Source organism: Mustela erminea, chromosome 1, assembly GCF_009829155.1.
Source record: "Mustela erminea isolate mMusErm1 chromosome 1, mMusErm1.Pri, whole genome shotgun sequence".
NCBI classification, from domain to species: Eukaryota; Metazoa; Chordata; class Mammalia; order Carnivora; family Mustelidae; genus Mustela; species Mustela erminea.
Genome location: NC_045614.1, coordinates 55,663,618 through 55,681,287, shown reverse-complemented (window position 1 = coordinate 55,681,287; position 17,670 = coordinate 55,663,618). Strand labels below are relative to the sequence as shown.

Here is a 17,670-nt window from a genome sequence, read left to right as displayed (position 1 = left end):
CCTCCCCACCGCCTATCTCCCCACATTTTATTTGCGGGATTTCTTTCTCTCCCAGATGATCAATTAGGCTTGCGAAGGATGGGGTGGGCTGACTCCATCCTTGCCCACACACTGTGTCAGGCCTGGAATTCACAGCCTGACCCCCAAGACCACAGTACTGGGCTGTGCCCCTCTACCTTGTTTGACCCCTCCTAAGCCTGCACTCCCACCTACAGATGAGACAACTGAGGCTCAGAGATATAAAGCACCTGTTCCGCTGGAGCAGTGCTGGCACTGGTACCCAAAGCCCAAGGTTTGGAATGGTGGAGGCACTTCCAGGCTCTGAGTGCAAAGCTGCCTCCTTGTGACCACCCTGCCCCGGGTTCGGCTCAGCCCTTTGATCTCTTAGACCACCCACTTCCTCTGCCCTTGAGTGCCTAGCCCCCAGCTCCCTGCTCCAGTCTGGAGACCCAACTCCTCAAAAGTTGGGGGGGGACTCTAGACCCTCCTGACTCACTAGCTATCTCCTCTGGGCCTGCCGAGGACCCCAGTGTTGAGCCCCAGATCTAAGATCTGAGCAGCACAGAGCACAGAAGGACCGTCCTCTCTCTCAGGCTAGCCCTTATACTCCTATTAACTTAGGCACGAGTGATGGAACTTGCTTAGGGCCACCCAAGCCAGTGGACTGTCAACTCAAACATTCAGGGTGTTCCTCTGCCCCCCTCCCCCCTCCCTCAGCTGCTGCCCTTGGCCACCTGAGCTTCCCAACAGGAATGGACATTTGCTTCAGTACATTGTAGCCTGCCCAGGCATCTGGGACCTCATGCACCCTTCCCCATCAGCTGTCAGGTTTGGGTCTGGAGGCCCTCCACAGGGACCCACCTGCCTCTGAGGGCTTCAGGGGCCGCCGACTTTGGGGTGCAGGCAGGATCTCCAGCCGCACTCTCTCCACCACACTGGCCAGGAGCTTGGTGGCCTCAAGCAGCGAGCAGTGTTCCGTGCTGGTGCCGTCGATGGACAGGATGTGGTCTCCGGCATGCAGGGCCCCACTCCTGGCCAGGCGGGAGAGGGAAGAGGGAGGCTGGTCCGGCCCAAGGGCGCTCTGGACCACGGTCTCTCCCCCTGCATCCCAGCCCCCTATGGTGGCGGCCCCCAGTATGTGCCTCACCTGTCCACCACGCTGGCCGGCTTGATGCGGTCAATGGTGATGACTGGCTTGTTCCGGTGGGAGCCAGTGGTAAGCGAGATCCCCAGGGCTGACCCAGGCGTCTTGGTTATCTCCACTATCAAGGGCCCCGAAGCATTGGCCACAGTATCTGGCACCAGGAAGGAAAGAAGAGTTTGAAATGCAAATACTGAGCACCTGCCTTCCCAGCCTCACTCTGCAGTCTCGGTGTAATCCTCACTGCTGGGTAGGGATTACTGCATCCATTTCACAGATCAGAAAACTGACGCATGTGGAGGCAAAGGCCTTGTCCAAGTTCATACAAGCCCTCAGCAGCCGAGGCAGGACAGGGATTCGGCTCTGAGGGACTCTTGACCCCAAGGCTCCGCCGGACGACACTAACTAAGGTGCTCACAGTTATGTAGGGCCTGCGGTTCACCGGCCCCAAGCTGTGTGTTCACAACCACTTTTCTGCACTCAGAAAGGACACCCCCAGGAACCCACCCAGTGGCCTGAAAGTAAAACCTAGCTCCTTTTTCTCTCACCTGCCCCCAACCCCAACCCCTGCCACCGGGTCCAAAAGTCAGCACATCAGACCCATTCAACTTTCATATTTCCTGAATGTGACCCTTCTATGCTTCCTCGGCAACCAGCCTGGTCGGGCCACAAGCTCCTCTCTCTTCCCCAGCCTTTCCCGTCCCTCCCTGATTTTTTTGTTCCAACAGAACCTACTGCCATCGGACACTCTCTGTATTTGATTTATTCTGTTTATTGTCCCTCTCCCTCCCTATGAGCTCCGCGAGAACTGAGACCTCATCTGTGTCACTCTCACCTGAATCCCTGGGGCCTCCAACAATGCCTGGCACATAGCGTTTATTGCCCAGAGAGGTGCAGAGAGGCTGGGTGACTGGCCCAAGGTCACACCGCCTTTGCTGTTTTGAGGATCTATGCCTGCTACCCCTCCCCTCAGCCCCTGGGTCTCGTCCTGCCCCAGCCGAGTCCTCAGGCCCCTGACTCACCTGGGATGACCACATCATACTCCACCTGGAAGAGCGCCTCGTGGCTGCATTGCCGCAGTGTGGCAAGGGCAGAAGCATGGCTGGCCCCGTGCAGCGGGATCCCATCAACGCTGAGCAGCCTGTCCCCCACCTTCAAGGAGCCCTCCCTGCAGGGAAGGGCCCAGTCAGCCAGCCCAGCTCCGTACGAGCACCAACAAGCCGAGAGGCTGCTGGGAAAGGAGGGGTCTCGGGGGCCAGGCAGCAGGTGAAGGAGGAAGCGACGGCACAGTGGGGGAACGCATGGGGGAGGCTCCAAGGGAGCAGCTGCACCCATGAAGCAGGGATGTAAAGAGAGCTGGGACCAGCTCTGACATGTTCCACCCTGCTTGGTGCTTAACACGTCCAGAGCCCTGGCTCAACCCCTGTGCAGGGATGCCCCAGGGATACAGCAGATTGCCAGGGCCCAGAAGGGACACTGGCCCTGCCAGGGCCCCACAGCATCGGGGGGGGGGCAGCCTGGAGGCTTCGAGGTGCCCATCTTCAGGTCCCTTCTCCCTGCCCCCACTCTGGTTTCTCAGCAGCGGTTCTAGCCTGGTGACAAATGAGCCTAGGAACGAATTTGGCAGGGGCCCCCAGGAGAAGGGCCCAAGTTGGGGTTCACCTTGGTTTGGGTCAAATCCCCACCCTGGAATGCTTGTCCCAACAGGTGGCCAAAGCTATTCTGGGAGGTACTATGAATAGCTCGTCACAAGGCCCCATCCCAAGAACGGGTTTAGACTTCTGACAAGGCTGTTCCAGGCTTCTCTTAAAATGGCCAAGAATCTCCCACTGGGGAGGTCAGGGGGTCGGGTGCTGGAAACTGGGCATGTTCTTCTCCCACGTTCTCTCCTCCTGGCCCCGCCCGACTGGCCCCTCTGGGCTGCACCATGGGCAGGATGACATGGCCACAACCCAGAGGGTGCATGACAGAGGCCATAGTGGTGCTGCTCACGGTGCCCCAAAATCTCTCAAGGCAACTCCCAGGGGCTGTAGTATCAGCCCCATTCCACAGATGGGGGAAGCGAAAAGCCAGGAAAGGGAAGAACACCATAACGCCAAGGCTTGCTTCCCTCCCCACCCCTGAGACAGTAGCACACCAGGAAGGAAAGAGCTTGGTCTCTGTCATTTGGGATGGAGTCCTGGCTCCACCAACAATCCCGAGTGACTCTGCAGCAGGGGGCAGCGTCTCTCTGGGCCTCGGTTTGCTCATCTGGAGAATGGGCACAATGGCTTCTAGTCTGCCTTCTTCATGGGGGATCTGGGCATAGCCAGGGCAAGAAAAGGCTCCCTCCGGCTCAGGCTCACCTGTCAGCGGGGCCGCCGGGCCGGACGTAGGTCAGAACGAGTGGACGGGTCTTGTGTAGGTCTTCATGGGCACCCCCTGGACAGAATTCAACAGGAGGTGGCAGTCATCTGCCTACCTCAATACCTAGAGGCCCAGACTCAGCCCCTAAGCCGGCACCCTTCATTAAACCTGTTTGAGGGCCTGTCCTTGCAATTCACAGGCCCTCTTACAAGATTCCAACTATAAATCCCCACAGGGGAGGACAGAAAGTAGTGACATGACCAAAATCCTCTCTCTCTCTTAAATTATTTGCTTCTCTTCCTATGACCTCATCTTATTCCCCTCTCTGCCCTGGTTCCAAGGCAGCTCCAAACTTTGTTCTCAATCTCACTCCCAGCAATCATGCACATATCATTGTTTGACAGTTTTTCCATTTAACATTTGACTTAATGGTCCTCGGTTCTTTAAAGTGAGAAACCATCTATCTATTAATCTATCTATCCATGTACTATATATCTGAATCTATAACCTTACTAAAGCAAAACAGAACACGTATGGAATCAACATTAGCCTCCTTCCCGCCCCTTGACCCCCAAGTGTGACTCTTAGACTGACCTCTGAGGACAAAGCCAAAGCTACTGCCCTCCTTGTACAGGGAGACGTCCACGGTCTTTGTGATGATCCCTGGGCTGTTCTCAGGGGCTGGAAAGAAAAGGAAGGCTCCTTTGAGTCCCTCAGTCACATGGCCAAGCCAAAGACATCCCCAAAACTCATTTCAGGAGAGCTTTACAGGGAGGGTAAACTCCCCCCACCTCTGCCCATTTACAGGTAGGACAAGTAAGACTTCAAGAGTTCTGCTGAACTCAGACTTGAATCCATGGCTATGGGCTCAGGCCAGGGTTGAATTCTAATTATTCAAATCTTAAGACTTTCAACCAACTTTGAAAATTCAGAGGTAGGCTAAACCCTCGGCCACCGTACTCTGCAGGCTGGTAGGATGGAGAATGCAGTAGGACAGGGAACAATCTTTTTAGCCAAAATCCCCAAACCTTTCCCCCTTAAGGAAAAGCATCTGAACACTAAAAACACAAAATGACACTGGTTTATAAACAGGGCCCTGTCACCTCCTGGTGACAGCATACTGCAGTTGTAGGCAAAGTCCCAAGATGTGACTTAGATGTCTGTGGCCAATCTTCAGGTCCCACCCACTCAGGTCCCTAGCTGGCTTGGTCCCCACCACCCAGGTGCTGGTGGGGAGATAGCTGTGTCTACCCACGACTGAGGCAGTGGAGAAAGTTCCCCGTCCAAGGGCACCCACCGGGCGGGGGCAGCTCATACTCCACCTCCAGCACCACGCGCTCGCCCACATTCTTGAGCAGGGTGATGATCTCATCATGGCGGAGCCTGGTCAGATGGATCCCATTCACTGACCGAATATAGTCGCCCACGTTCAGCAAGTCACTCCTGGGAGCAAGGAGGCAAGAGCACATGCATGGTGACAGGTGCCAGCACTCACAGCCCCTCTTTTGTTGAATCCTTACGATCTCTGAATCCCTTATGATCTGAAGCTGTGGCTCAGAGAGGTCAGACCTTGTCCAGGGTCACACAGCACGTTAGTAAGAGAGCGCAAATTCTAACCTAGACCTGTCTGATACCCAGCCCTGGCATTGTCCCCTGCTGAGGGGAATCAGCCCTCCTGAGGAAGGTTCTGACCAACCCTGAGGAGCCTGCAGAGTGGCCGAATCATCTCCCTCTTTGCTAGTTCTTAAGCACTCACCCTGGGTTCTGACACTAATACATTCTGTTCCACTGGAAACTTAACAGCATCTGCTCTGTACGAGGCCCAGACAGGCCCAGAAAGGCCAAGCCCTAGGTCTATGGAGCGCATGGTCCAAGGGAGCGACACAGGTAAGAGGACAGGAAAATCCAGAGCAAGGTATCCACAGGTGGCACCCAGGGCCACGGAGCAGAGCAGGGCAGCTGTCTTGCCCTGGGATGGGGGGCCTCCCAGAAGCAGTACCAAGGGGTGAGCAGGAGTCTGCCAGTGGGGAACAGGCCTTCCAAGAAGGTAACTGCATGTGCAAAGGCCCAGAGGGCCTGGTAAGAGTGGGATTCTGTGACCAAGTAAGCCCCTTGTGTAAAGAGAAGAGAAGTGGCTCCATGGCTCAGGGGTTAGAGCACTGGTCTTATAAAGAGAAGAGAAGTAACTGGGGTCTAGAATTACAGCCTGCCTTGGAAGCTTTGCTCTGAGAAGCATTTGGCTGCTCCTAGAAAAACCTGCCTGATCGCTTTGCCTGTAACTCTGTTACATTTTCCACTGGCCTCTAGCCCCTTCCTACTACCCTGCCAAGCCCCGTCCTCACCTGGCAGCAAGCCCCCCGGGTCTCAGGTTGGAGACCCTGGGCTTCCCATCCTTGTCGGTGCCACCTGAGATGGTCAGGCCCAGTGTGCTGCCTTCCTTCTTGATCAGCTCCACCATGGTGACCCCACGGAACTCCTCTGTCAACAGATGAGGGGGTGGGCAGTCAGCACGGGACAATTCCAGACCCCCAGCTCCAGTAAAAGTGAGACCGACACTTGGTAAACGGGGCATCTGGCCACAAAATTCTGGGTATCATCTCCTTTTTACATCAAGGATCAGAGAGGTTGAGGGACTGGTCTAAGGTCATAGAGTGAGTAAGCAGCAGAGCCAATGCCATCTGACCCTGACTCTGAGCTCTCCATGCCTCCAGGACAAAGAGGGAGGAGGCTCATTACCTGGAATGCTCTGTCTGCGGCACGCCAGGGCCACATCGGTCCCTCCTGCATCCTTGCCTCCTTTGGAGTAAGGCCCGTCGTCTACAAGCAAGAAAGAGAAAAAGCCCCGAGCTGCACTTTCATTTCCGTGCAGGAGAACGCTTTCAGCCTTGGGAATCTTCTGCTTCGTGGATGTGGCCTGGGAAAGGGGGTTCCTTCCTGCCACTAGCTCTCTGCTCTCACCAAGTCTCTGCTGGGGCATCCTCATGGTGCCCTCCAACCCAGAGGCTCCATCTCTGCCCTTGGGCTGAACAACCTTCTGAACAGCAATGCTATACAGGGAGCTTCCCAGCCGTTCCGTGGTTAACCATCCCCAAAACATTAATTATGGACAAGATTATTCCACCATACAGATACAGGAGCTCAGGATCCCAGCAGGACAACGCAGGCCCCCAGGCACACCACTGGGGAGCTGGGCAATTTGGATTAGATTGTGGGTCTGCAGACTCCACCACCCAGGACTGTGCTTGCACACCCGCTGGGACTGGCAGCTCACTCACACGCAGGCACCTCCACACAGGAGAGACAGTGCCAACCATGAGCAAACTCAATCTTGAATGGACCCAATTAACACGTCTTCGTGAGGACCGCACATGAGGGTCTTCAATTCATAGTCTCAGACACTCTAGGCAGCCAGAGATAAGTCTGTCTCCTTTAATTCTAGAAAACACTCCCCTGTTATTTTTCAAGTGTTGTTTTCTTCCCCTCTCTCTTAGGAAATGCTTAAAGGAAATTCCTTGGGACTGCGTTTTTCTCTCCCACGACCCATCACCTCTCTCCATCACATTTCCTACTTTAGTATCTCTCAGGGATGTCTCATCTATAGTAACATCTGCCTTTTTAATGCTTGGAGAAGTTCTTCATAAATTTCAAACACTAGGAAAATAGACTAGTACAACGCAGAGGTTCTCAAAGGAGGGTCCCTAGCCCAGCCCTACCAGTATCACCTGGGCACTTATCAGAAATGCAAATTCTCGGGCCCCACCTAGCACAGAGTAAATTAGAAACTCGGACGGTGGGGTTCAGCAGTCTGCATGGGTGTGTTTTAGTGCATTACCCCAATTTATATTTTCATCTATTTATTATAGACATCCAAATTAATTCTTTGTGGCATGCTTTTCTCTGGGTTTTGGGAAATGTGTCTTGACCACCACCACAATCAGGATTTAGAACATTTCCATCACCCCCCCAAATTCTCTGTTGCTGCCCCTCTATAGCCAGTCCCTGCACCCTCCCCCTGCACCCCTCACCTCCCAACTATCACTGGTCTGTTTTCTCTCTCTATAATTCTGGCTTCCCTAGAATGCCATATAAATAGAATCCTACAGTGTGTGGGCTTCGGAGTCTAGTGTCTTTTATTTAGCATCATTTGAGATTCACACATGTTTTTTCATGGATCAGTAGTCTGTTGCTTTTTATTGCTGACTGGTGCTCGATAGCAGGGAAGATGTACTGTGTGGTTAGCCATACACCAGCTGAAAGACATTTCCACTCTTTCCAGTTTGGGGTGATCTCTCAGGAAGCCGTAATAAATATCTACATACAAGTTTTGATTTGAACATCACATTCCATCCCACCTGGGTAAATATCCAGGAGTGGAATTCTGGGACATATGGTAAGAATGAGGTTAACTTTGTTAAAAACTGCCAAGCGGGTCCGGCTGTTTCACACTCTCGCCAGCATTTGGCGACATTAGTTAGGGTAATTTTTTTTTTTTTTAAGATTTTATTTATTCAAAAAAAAAAAAGATTTTATTTATTCACTTGACAGAGACACAGTGAGAGAGGGAACACAAGCAGGGGGAGTGGGAGAGGGAGAAGCAGGCTTCTTGCAGAGCAGGGAGTCTGATGCAGGGCTTGATCCCAGGACTATGGGATCATGACCTGACCTGAAGGCAGATGCTTAATGACTGAGCCACCCAGGTGCCCCACATTTATTATTTTTTAAAGATTTATTTATTTATTTGGGAGAGAGAGAGAGAGAGAGAGAGAGTGTGTGTGTGCGTGTGTGTGTGTGTGTGTGTGTGTGTGTGTGTGTGTGTGTGAGAGCAGGGGGGAGGGGCAGACAGAGAAGGAGAGAGAATCTCAAGCAGACTCTAGGATAAGTACAGAGCCAAAGGCAGGGCTCCATCTCATGACCCTGAGATCATGATCTGAGCAGAAACCGAGAGTTGGTCGCTTGACCCACTGAGCCTCCCAGGCTTCCCTCTATATTGAAATATTTTAAAACAAACCCCAGAAATGAGGAAATTACCCCTCTAAATATTTCAGTATGCATTAAAAAAATAGGAACATATTTCTTATCCAGCAAAAATACCATTATCACACCTTATAAAATTAAAATGATTCCTTAATTATTAATTTAATACCCACTCCATATTCAAATTTTCCTAATTCCAATGAGTTTTTAATTTCAACAAGTACATTTTTGGTTTTGGAAAGCTTTGTTTGGTCCTTTTGCTTATATCCTCATTCTGCTTTCATAAGTTGTCCTGTCTTTTTCCATTGTGTCTTACAGGTAATTTTAAATCTTTTCAGTGTTCATCTGTTATTCAGTCTTCTATTTCTCAGACCCTTAAGAGCTGTTTCTGCTATTTGGGACATTTGATGACTCTCCCTCCCAGGGAACTATTTCTTCCTGAGTTTGGTAATTGTTGGACTGTGAGCTCATCTTTGGTGGGGCTTTATCTGCGGGACTCTTATTAAGCCTGGTTGCAAGCCAGTCCCTCCAGGGTCCAGAGAGAATTTGCAATTCCTTCCCCTCAGTGCCTGCCAAGGCATCATTACCCACACCCTGGTTCAAGGATTCTGGAATCAGGGATGTACTGTGAAATGCAACCTCCAACAGAAACAAGGGGCACATCTCAGATCACGAATTCTCAAAGGAGACCACCCAAGACCTAGTTGAGACAGACATGCTATCTCTTTGGTAGATGTGTGGATTTTTTCTAAATCCCCACTTTCACTGAGGGTGAAAAGGTCTTGGCTTTCTGCTGGGGTGTGAATTCCAACTAGGGAAGGGATGAGGGCATCATCTCCTCTATCCTTAAGCTATCAAAACCCAAGCCCTTGGTTAGCAGACCAGCTAACACCCTCATTCCTGCTACCACCCCAAAAGTCTCAGCATCAGCCAGCACTCATCCTACTGTTTTTCAGTTTTCTCTTTGTTTTTTGATTAGGAATGTATAGAATTTATAGATTAATCTGTGGACAAGTGACATCTTTATAATACTGGGTCTTCCAATCAATGAACATGGTCTAGTCTTTGATTTATTTTTGTCTTCTTTAATCTCTACCAAGAATGTTATATACACTCATGGGCAAAAATCTTGTACATCTTTCTTTAAATATATTCCTAGATATCTTTAGTGTTTTTTAATGTTATTGTAAATTGGATCACTTTTCAAATTTAATTTTCTAATCATTTGTTGCTGGCATATAATAATACAGTTGATGTTGTATTCTGACCTTTAAAATCCCCATATTAATTCTAGTAGTTTATCTGTAGGGTCTTTAGGATTTTCTGTCATCTGTGAAAAGTGACAATTTTATTTCTTACTTTCTAAGCTTCATACTTTTTTATTTATGTTATTTGCCTTTTTGCACTGGCCAGACACCCAGTACAAAATTAGAAGCCGTTATACAGACCATGCTTATCTCCTCTGCTGCTAACCCTCTTCATTTCCTGTGAATTCATCTATGCATCTCAAAGGAGTTTGAAGCTGGAAGGTTTCAGGTTACCTGCTCCGGGAGAATCCCAGAGCCCATGCTTCCCCTCAGCACCCCCTTGTCTTAGGCCCTGTTCATACTCTGGTTCTCTTCTATGTCCTGATAGGTGAGGGGAAGGGGGCTAAATGCGTCATGCACCAACCATCCACACTATCCCCTTCTATCTCGTGCACTTGTCACAGCAGCCCTGGTGGGAGGCAGATGCCATCATCACTTCCACTTGACAGAGGAGAAAACTTGCAACACAGAGGGCCAAAGTCCTTAGCCAAGGCAGCTTCTGCAAAAAGCCAGGACCTAACCCCAGGCTCCTTGCCCATGCCACCCCATGTTGCAGGCTCCCTGGACCAGGTTATTTTTTTCACACTCCTTCTCCAGGTCCTTTCTCAGCACCAGACTGAGCTGGGCAAAGACAAGTTGACAACCCATCAAGCTGGCAGGCTCTCCCGTGCTGCCCCAGGGGACCACCCCTCCTAGCACCAGGTATGCCCCTTGGGCTTCCACAGATTCCTTGGGCCTCACTTGAGACTGCACATGCCCTCCCCCCAACCCTCCACTCTGGAAGAAGAGCTCTCCAGCTGCCCTCATCCCTGCAGCTCCACCCTGGCTTGGCCACGTATTAAGGCTGGGCTCAGGGTTCAGCCCTGCCTGAGGGCAGACCCTGGCTCAGTGATTCACCAGCTGTGGAAGGCCACTCCTTCTCCCTAAGCCTCTGGCCATGGTGAGACCTAACTCAGGAAGCATGGTTATAGAGAAGAATCAGTCCTGGCAAGGGGCAGAAGCTGAGTATCCCATCCCATCCTTAATCCGACATTAGGGTTCAGTGGGGGTCAGTCTGGATCAAGGTCAGGGCTCAGCTTGAGTTCAGGGTCAGGGCTCAGTCAGAATCAGGGACAGGGTTCAAACTACAGCACGTTGCTCAACGTCTGCACTACTAACATCTTTTTTTTTTTGCTAGATAATTCCATGTGGTGGTGGGGGGCTCTCTTCTGCATCGTACAATGGTCAGCAGCATCCCTGCCCTCTAATCGCTAGATGCCAATAGCACCCCACCCCATCATGACAACCAATAATGACTCCAGACATCGCCAAACGTCCTGTAAGGGAACAATATTAGCCCACCTGAACCCCCATTGAAAATCACTGCTCTAGAGTCTGTGTGGGGCTCAGGCTGGGACTGGGACAGGTTCAGCACGAGGTCAGGGTCATGGCCCAGCCAGGATCTCAAGAAAGTGAGACCCTTCACACCTGCAGCTCTAACCGCTGAGAAACCACCCAGCTCCCCAGCACTCTGCATCTACAGACCAAGCCTAGGCTCCCTTTGCTTGCCAGAAGGTAGTAAATAACAAATCAGACAGCAGTTAAGCCCAGAATCATTTCCAGGGCCTCCGGAGTTGGGCCCCCAGCAGCTTCCCTCACTAGCCCCCACCCCCACCTCGTTCCCCAGGCCCATTATTCACACCAGCCACCACCAATTCAGGCAACACGTCATTAAGTATAATGCCTCCCATTACGGTTCCCTAATTTGCACTTCATTTAGATTCAACAAGATGTTTCTGAGCTAATAAAATTAAAAAGACTGGGTTCTATCAACTATGTGACAGCGAAGGTCTCTGGTATTTCATGCGGGCAATTCTGGAATTAAAAATCTGTCTTATCCCCTGCAAATGAGATTCTGCCACTGGAAAATCCCTCTCTCTTGGGCTGTCCTGGGAAGACCAGAGATAAGCTTGCTGGCTCCAGATTTGAGTCTGGGGATGGGGGAGTGGGAAGATTAGCTCCTAAGAAGAGGACAAGAAAGCAGAGGGTCAAGTTCACCAAATTCAGAGCAGTAGGATCCCAAAGAACGGAGCATGAAACAACAGTGGGTTAAATGTGGTGTTTTGAGCCCAGATACTAAAAACAAAAAAATCTAGAAACCTAGAGTGAGGAACGGTGGGATCCCCAAATGTGGTTCCCCAAAGGCTGTAAGATGTTGGCTCTGAAAGTGAGGGCCCATGTCCTGGGGTGTCTCTGAAGTGTCCTCCACATTTGTCTTCCAGACAGCCTCTCCTCCCTTTCTACACCCCAATATTCAGATTTTGCTCCACTGAAGTGCACGGTGCCAAGTTGGGCTGCAGTGACTCCCTTGCGACAGAGGTGTCCGGTCTGTTCATCTTAACTGAGTGACCCCAACTCCCTCCTTTCTACAATTTTTTGCTGGCTTTGGGGGAACCAGCTGTGAGCATCTCTCATCCTGGCTATCAGGCAGGCATGACTATGGGCTGCAAACCAGAATTCATACAAGTGTGTGCAGACAGAGTTGGTGGGCAATATACGGGGACTTGAGAGACTGCTCTCTGGGGAAGGGACATGCATTTTAGTCTGTGGCTCTGATGATCTCTCTTGGGAGACTAAGGCCCCTCCGGACAGCTAATTGCTAGTTAAGAGGCTTCTGGATATCTAAGACCCCCTTCTATATTCAGGAAGGCACTCAGGAGGAACGCCACAATATTTGTTGATGCCTGTTCAGCAACACTGCTCCACTTTCACAAGCATCCCATGGTGTGAGGAAACTAAGGCAGCATTCAAACCAAGAATCAAGGCAGAGTCAGAATTTCCAATCAGCTGTATGACTTAAGTCTCTATTTCTCTATCTATAAAATGGAAATGTATCCCCCCACCCTCTGCTGGCTCCAGCCAGCCCAGGCTTGAGAATGTGAAGGAATTATATTATTTATAGAAAACCCCATGGGGTTCAGACCCCAGTCCTCCTCCCTCACAGAACCTGCTCGCTCTCTCCCGCTCTGTCTCTTTTTTGTTCTGGGACTTGGTAATTACATGCTTAGAGATGAAGGCTTTTCAAAAACATCTTTCCCACCAATTTTCAGCTGGAAACGTGCATAAAAACAGAGATATTTTTATCCGCGTGTTTCTTTTTTCCCGTCTCCTCCTTCCAGCAATGGGCAATTACGAGCTTTTGCCTTCAGTCAATTCGTCCTGTAAGAACTCGCTTCCGAGGGAAATGCATTTCCACAGCAATGCCAGCCTGTCCCGCCCGGATGCGGGCTGGCCCCATCGGGAGAGCAGAAGGGAGCGAGGCAGTGCTTAAGAACAGAGCGTAAGTACACCTGGTCCTGCGCCTCGCATTACAGCCAGGGGTGGTTGGGTGCCTTTCTTTCTTACTTTATTTCTCTTGAAAGCTTTGCTAATTTGCCTTCATTATCCCCGTTTCTCTGGGGCCCCAGGGCGCTATTGAGCTTTGACAATGGGAAAGGGAAGTCAGCCCCTGGCCAGGATGCCTTTGCCAGGATCCCGCCTCAGCAAGAAAGGGGCACCGGAAGGCAGTGCCACAGACTCAGCCGTGACTGAGCCTGGTTCTCCGGACCTCCAGGAGGCAGCATTCAGCACATTTCTCATTTACTGAGAAAACGAAGACGACCCAGGGGCTCAGCCTGAGCAGAAGAGGAAATGAGGACCAGCCACCAGCAGGTCCAGCCCAGCCCCATCTCCCCTGAGGAGGAGAAGGGGACTCCTGGGTCCAACCTTCTTAACTGTCCCAGTGGCCCATGGCTGCCCCCACGGGCAGGGGCTGCTCGCCGTTCCAGCACACCCCCGAGGGCTCTGCCAGTTCCAGCTTGGCTGCTGCCACCTGGGCAGGCAGTGCTGCAAAAGGAAGGATGGACTTTGGCCTTAGGCCAACTTCAGATTCTGATTCTAAACCTTACTGCCTGCTGGCTAGGAATCCGGGACAAGTCACCTCTCTCTGAGCCTCAGGCTTCTCCTCTGTGCATTACGAGGGCTCACCTCCAGGGGCAGTGTGAGCAGCGAGATGATGGAGTTTACACAGAAGCCATGAAACTCGGTAGTAGTCTCCCTGCCCCTGTCACTGACCCTGTTAAAAAGGTTTTCGTCGATTAATAATGGCAACTCCTTCCGATTAAGCCCTGTGAGTTGTCCTGGGTGCTTCATAAGCATTGTCTCGTTTCATCCTATCTTCTGCAATGGTGTGGGGAAACTGAGGCACAGAGGTTAACCAACTTCCAATGGTAAAGAGCAAGGTCAAGATTTGAACCCAAGCCATGTTCTGCGGCCTTTAAAATGATTACCACTTTATCCTCACAAGACTCCTATGTGGTGGGTGCCATTATCATCCCCATGTTACAGAGGAGGAAACTGAGGCACAGAGAAGTCAAGGGAACTTCCAGCGCCACACAGCTCCTAAGTGGCAGAGCCACGGGCCCCCTCTGGCCTCCTCCTCCCACCCCATGACAGTCCTGGGGAGACTCGGATAATGCCTATGGTTCTGCAGTCACCTCTGCTCCAGGCAGCAGCCCAGCCCCTTTGGGCACTGCCCACAAAAGGATGCCCCTCTGGCCATCGCAGGCTGGACCAGAGCATATATGGGGTACAGGTTGACCTCGGAGTGACACCCCGATCCCGACAGCTGACAAGTCTCCCCAGAGGCCAGCCTCCCACAGAGTAGCAGGGAAAGATCAACTTGGCAACAGGATGACCCCTCTTTCTATTCAATGCATGTTTATAAGGGAAGCAAGAAACATACCAAGAGATTTTAAAAGTAGATGCCCGATTCACTTGCTGCCAAGGATTGGGAAAAAAGAACACGGAAAAGGAGTGCCAGGCCCATACTCTGCATGTGCTAACTCATTTAACTCTGCTGAAAGCATGGAGAGGGAGGCTTCGGGACTTCCTCGTTTACAAATGCAGAGACTAAAGCCCAGAAAGGGCACTCAGCTGGTGAACTGCAGAGGAAGGACTGGAATCCAGAACTTCCTGGCCTCCCAGCAGGCCACAGCCTTACTCCTCGACTGTGTGTTCTCCCTCTAAACACAAGGCTAAGGGACCCGTAGGGGGCTGTAGAGCCCGCAGTGGCCCCGATAACATGTGGGATGAGGGTGCAGCCTCAAGTCAGGCCTCGGTCTGCCTCTTCTGGGCCTAGGCTCTCCCACCTCACCCTGGAACCAGCAATATTAAGGAGCATGACCTTAAACCTGGGCTACCAGTGGAACTGTTTAATTTCTTGACTGTGGTTGCCTGGGGCTGTAAAAAGATTCAATTCACTCTGTGAAGAGTAAAAGCAAAATTTCTCACCACGGGGCACCTGGGTGGCTCAGAGGATTAAGCCTCTGCCTTCAGCTCAGGTCATGATCCCATGGTCCTGGGATCGAGCCCCACGTGGGCTCTCTGCTCAGCAGGGAGCCTGCTTCTTCCTCTCTCTCTGCCTGCCTCTCTGCCTACTTGTGATCTCTCTCCCTCTGTCAAATAAACAAAATCTTTAAAAAAAAAAAAATTCTCACCACAAGTGACAGTCCCTCATCCTCCCTGACTTTACCTCCTAATACTCTCCCCTTCGCCAGCTCCACTCCAGTTTCCTGGTCTTCCCACTGTTGCCCACACCAGACTTGTGCCCACCCCAGGGCCTTTGCACTGGCTATTCCCTCTGCCCAGAAGATTCTTCCACAAACTACCCCTGTCACATCCTTCAGGAATTTGTGGAAATATCACCTTCTCAGGAAGGTAGGTCTTCTCTCATACCTTCCTTCCCTGCTTTACCTTTTTCATGCACTCAACACCATGTAATAGACCCCACTTTAAAAAAAAAAAAAAAAAAAAAAAAGTCATGATCTCATTTACTATCTGCCTCTGCCCACTAGGATATCAGGTCCGGAAGGCTGGGTTATGTCTGTCTGTCACTACCATGTCCAGCATGGAAAGTATGGCGTACGGTAAGTACTCAGTAAATAATCTGGAATTCAATTCCTACTTACAGAGGAGAATGGGGATTGAAGAGGTGAAATGAGTTGTTCAAGGTCACGGAATCAGGAAGAGCCAGAACCAAGATGCAAAGCTGGACCTCCTGGTTCTACATTGTGGCCTCTGCGGTCAAGGGCCTGGGGTCCCCCCATGGCCACAGGCCCTCCTGTGCAGTAGAAGGTCAGGCCCCCCTGACCATCCAGATGGTTATCGTCAGAGTCCCTCAGAGGATGGGCGGCCCAGGCCACAGCAGAAGGACTACTCTCCCTTATCCCCATGACACACACACACACATCCTGCCTGAGCCTTTCCAGGACCCACTGGGTGGCCAGGGCTCACTGAGGCCCAGTAGGCCCTGGGAACAAAGACCACTTTGTGGCAGGGAGTCAGAGAATGAACACTGAGGGCGTGGGGGGTGCAACTTCCTGCCAAAATCTGTATTTAGGCCTACTGTGCACCCAAGTCTGGGCACATCCCTTTCCACAGGGGCTTAGGGTTGATGTATGGTGAACAAGGCTCCCAGAAGCAAGACTGGACATATGCAGGCAGGAGTCCATCAGGGGCAGAGAAAGGGCACTGAGCAGTGTGTTCCACAGACCCCAACCCTAAGCCTGGCTCTCACTGAAGAGCTCTGCATTGTGGCCTGATTTCTCAGGGCCTCAGCCTTCCCTGTGAAATGTGGGGGGTATATGGAGTAGCTACTTGTTGGATACCCTGTCCCCCCTGTTCCTGGGGAGACCACATGACCAGGCCTGGCTGGTCAGTCAGAGGCCTCAGTCAGAGGTCAGTCAGACCAGAGATTGGTCAGGAGGGAGCATTTGATCCAAGTTGGGCCAACAAAAGGTGGCCCTGGGATGTTTGCTGGAACTATCAGAAACAGGTTCTCTTTCCTTAGAGATGACTGACCTGGTTGACCTTAAACTCAAAGGTTATAGGGACCTCTGTGTACCTCCCTAAAGAGAAGCAGAGACCCAGAGTCCTAACGATGTTAACTGAGTGCCTGGATCCCACTGTGCTTAAGCTCCATCTTTGGACTTTTCTGAAGAAAAAAAAAGAAAATCTCAGTGCTGACATCAGCTGTGGCAGGTAATCATGGAGTTCATGTGGTAATTATGAAGTTCTGTGGAGAAGAGGTGAGGGTAAGGATGGCAATGGTGAGGGTGGGGGTCAATTAAGTCAACAGAAAGAGAAAAAGCCAGGGAGATCAAGAAGGGCCTTAAACACCAGGATAAGGAGTTGTGATCAGATTTGAATTTTAGCAAACTCCCTCCCACGGCAGCATGGACAGGTGGGATAGAGGCTAGAAGGCTGAGGAAGAGACAGGCGCAAAGGTCCAGGCAGGCAATGCTGAGGTCTAAGCCCAGGTGGAGGCCATAAGCCCATGAGGTAGGGGAAGATGCCTCCCCGGTAGTCTTCCATGGGAAGTCTCCAGGGCACTACTGACCTGTGGCTCTGACCACTGCAGGACAAGGCCATCCCACTCACCTGAGCCTTAGGTCAAGAGGACAGATATACCCAGGCCAGGAAGGCAATGCCTCCGTTTATAGTGTAGTCCCTGGGATGGAGCAGAGACAGAATAGGTGAGGTCAAATTCCAGCTTTGCTACTTCTGGCCGTGTGGCCTTGGACAAGTCACTTAATACCTCCATGCCTCAGTTTCCCCAGCTATGAAATGGAGAGAAGAGTAGTACCAAACTCACAATCTTGTGAAAATTAAATGAGAAAACACACAGAAAGAGCTTAGAACAGTGCCTGGCACAAAGTCAGATCTCAAGAGCTGTCAGGTACTATTATTTTTTATTATCTGGGGACCTGGGCGTGATCCTGTCTCTGTTCCTTGCATTGGGTTAGGGGTGGGAGACTAAGTTCACTGAGCAGAGGGATCTGGGTTATAAAAGTCATCTGGGTGCCAGTCCTGGCTTGGCCATTT

At 51.3% G+C, this 17,670-nt stretch overlaps 1 protein-coding gene across 5 annotated transcripts in view; it reads right to left on the bottom strand.

Annotated features, from left to right (window-relative positions):
* The window catches only part of GRIP2 (glutamate receptor interacting protein 2), a 92,023-nt gene that overhangs the window by 21,015 nt on the left and 53,338 nt on the right, over positions 1-17,670 (bottom strand). For 4 of the 5 annotated variants that reach the window (XM_032312098.1, XM_032315056.1, XM_032312933.1 and 1 more), the window contains exons 2-9: positions 6,224-6,304; positions 5,830-5,965; positions 4,785-4,930; positions 4,082-4,168; positions 3,487-3,562; positions 2,164-2,309; positions 1,148-1,295; positions 862-1,031 (exon numbers count right to left, since the gene is read on the bottom strand). In XM_032312098.1, the coding sequence (XP_032167989.1) occupies positions 862-1,031; positions 1,148-1,295; positions 2,164-2,309; positions 3,487-3,562; positions 4,082-4,168; positions 4,785-4,930; positions 5,830-5,965; positions 6,224-6,304 (990 nt within the window). Of the gene's footprint in view, positions 1-861; positions 1,032-1,147; positions 1,296-2,163; positions 2,310-3,486; positions 3,563-4,081; positions 4,169-4,784; positions 4,931-5,829; positions 5,966-6,223; positions 6,305-17,226; positions 17,297-17,670 lie in introns of all 5 variants that reach the window. The other variant, XM_032313678.1, reaches the window with a different exon arrangement.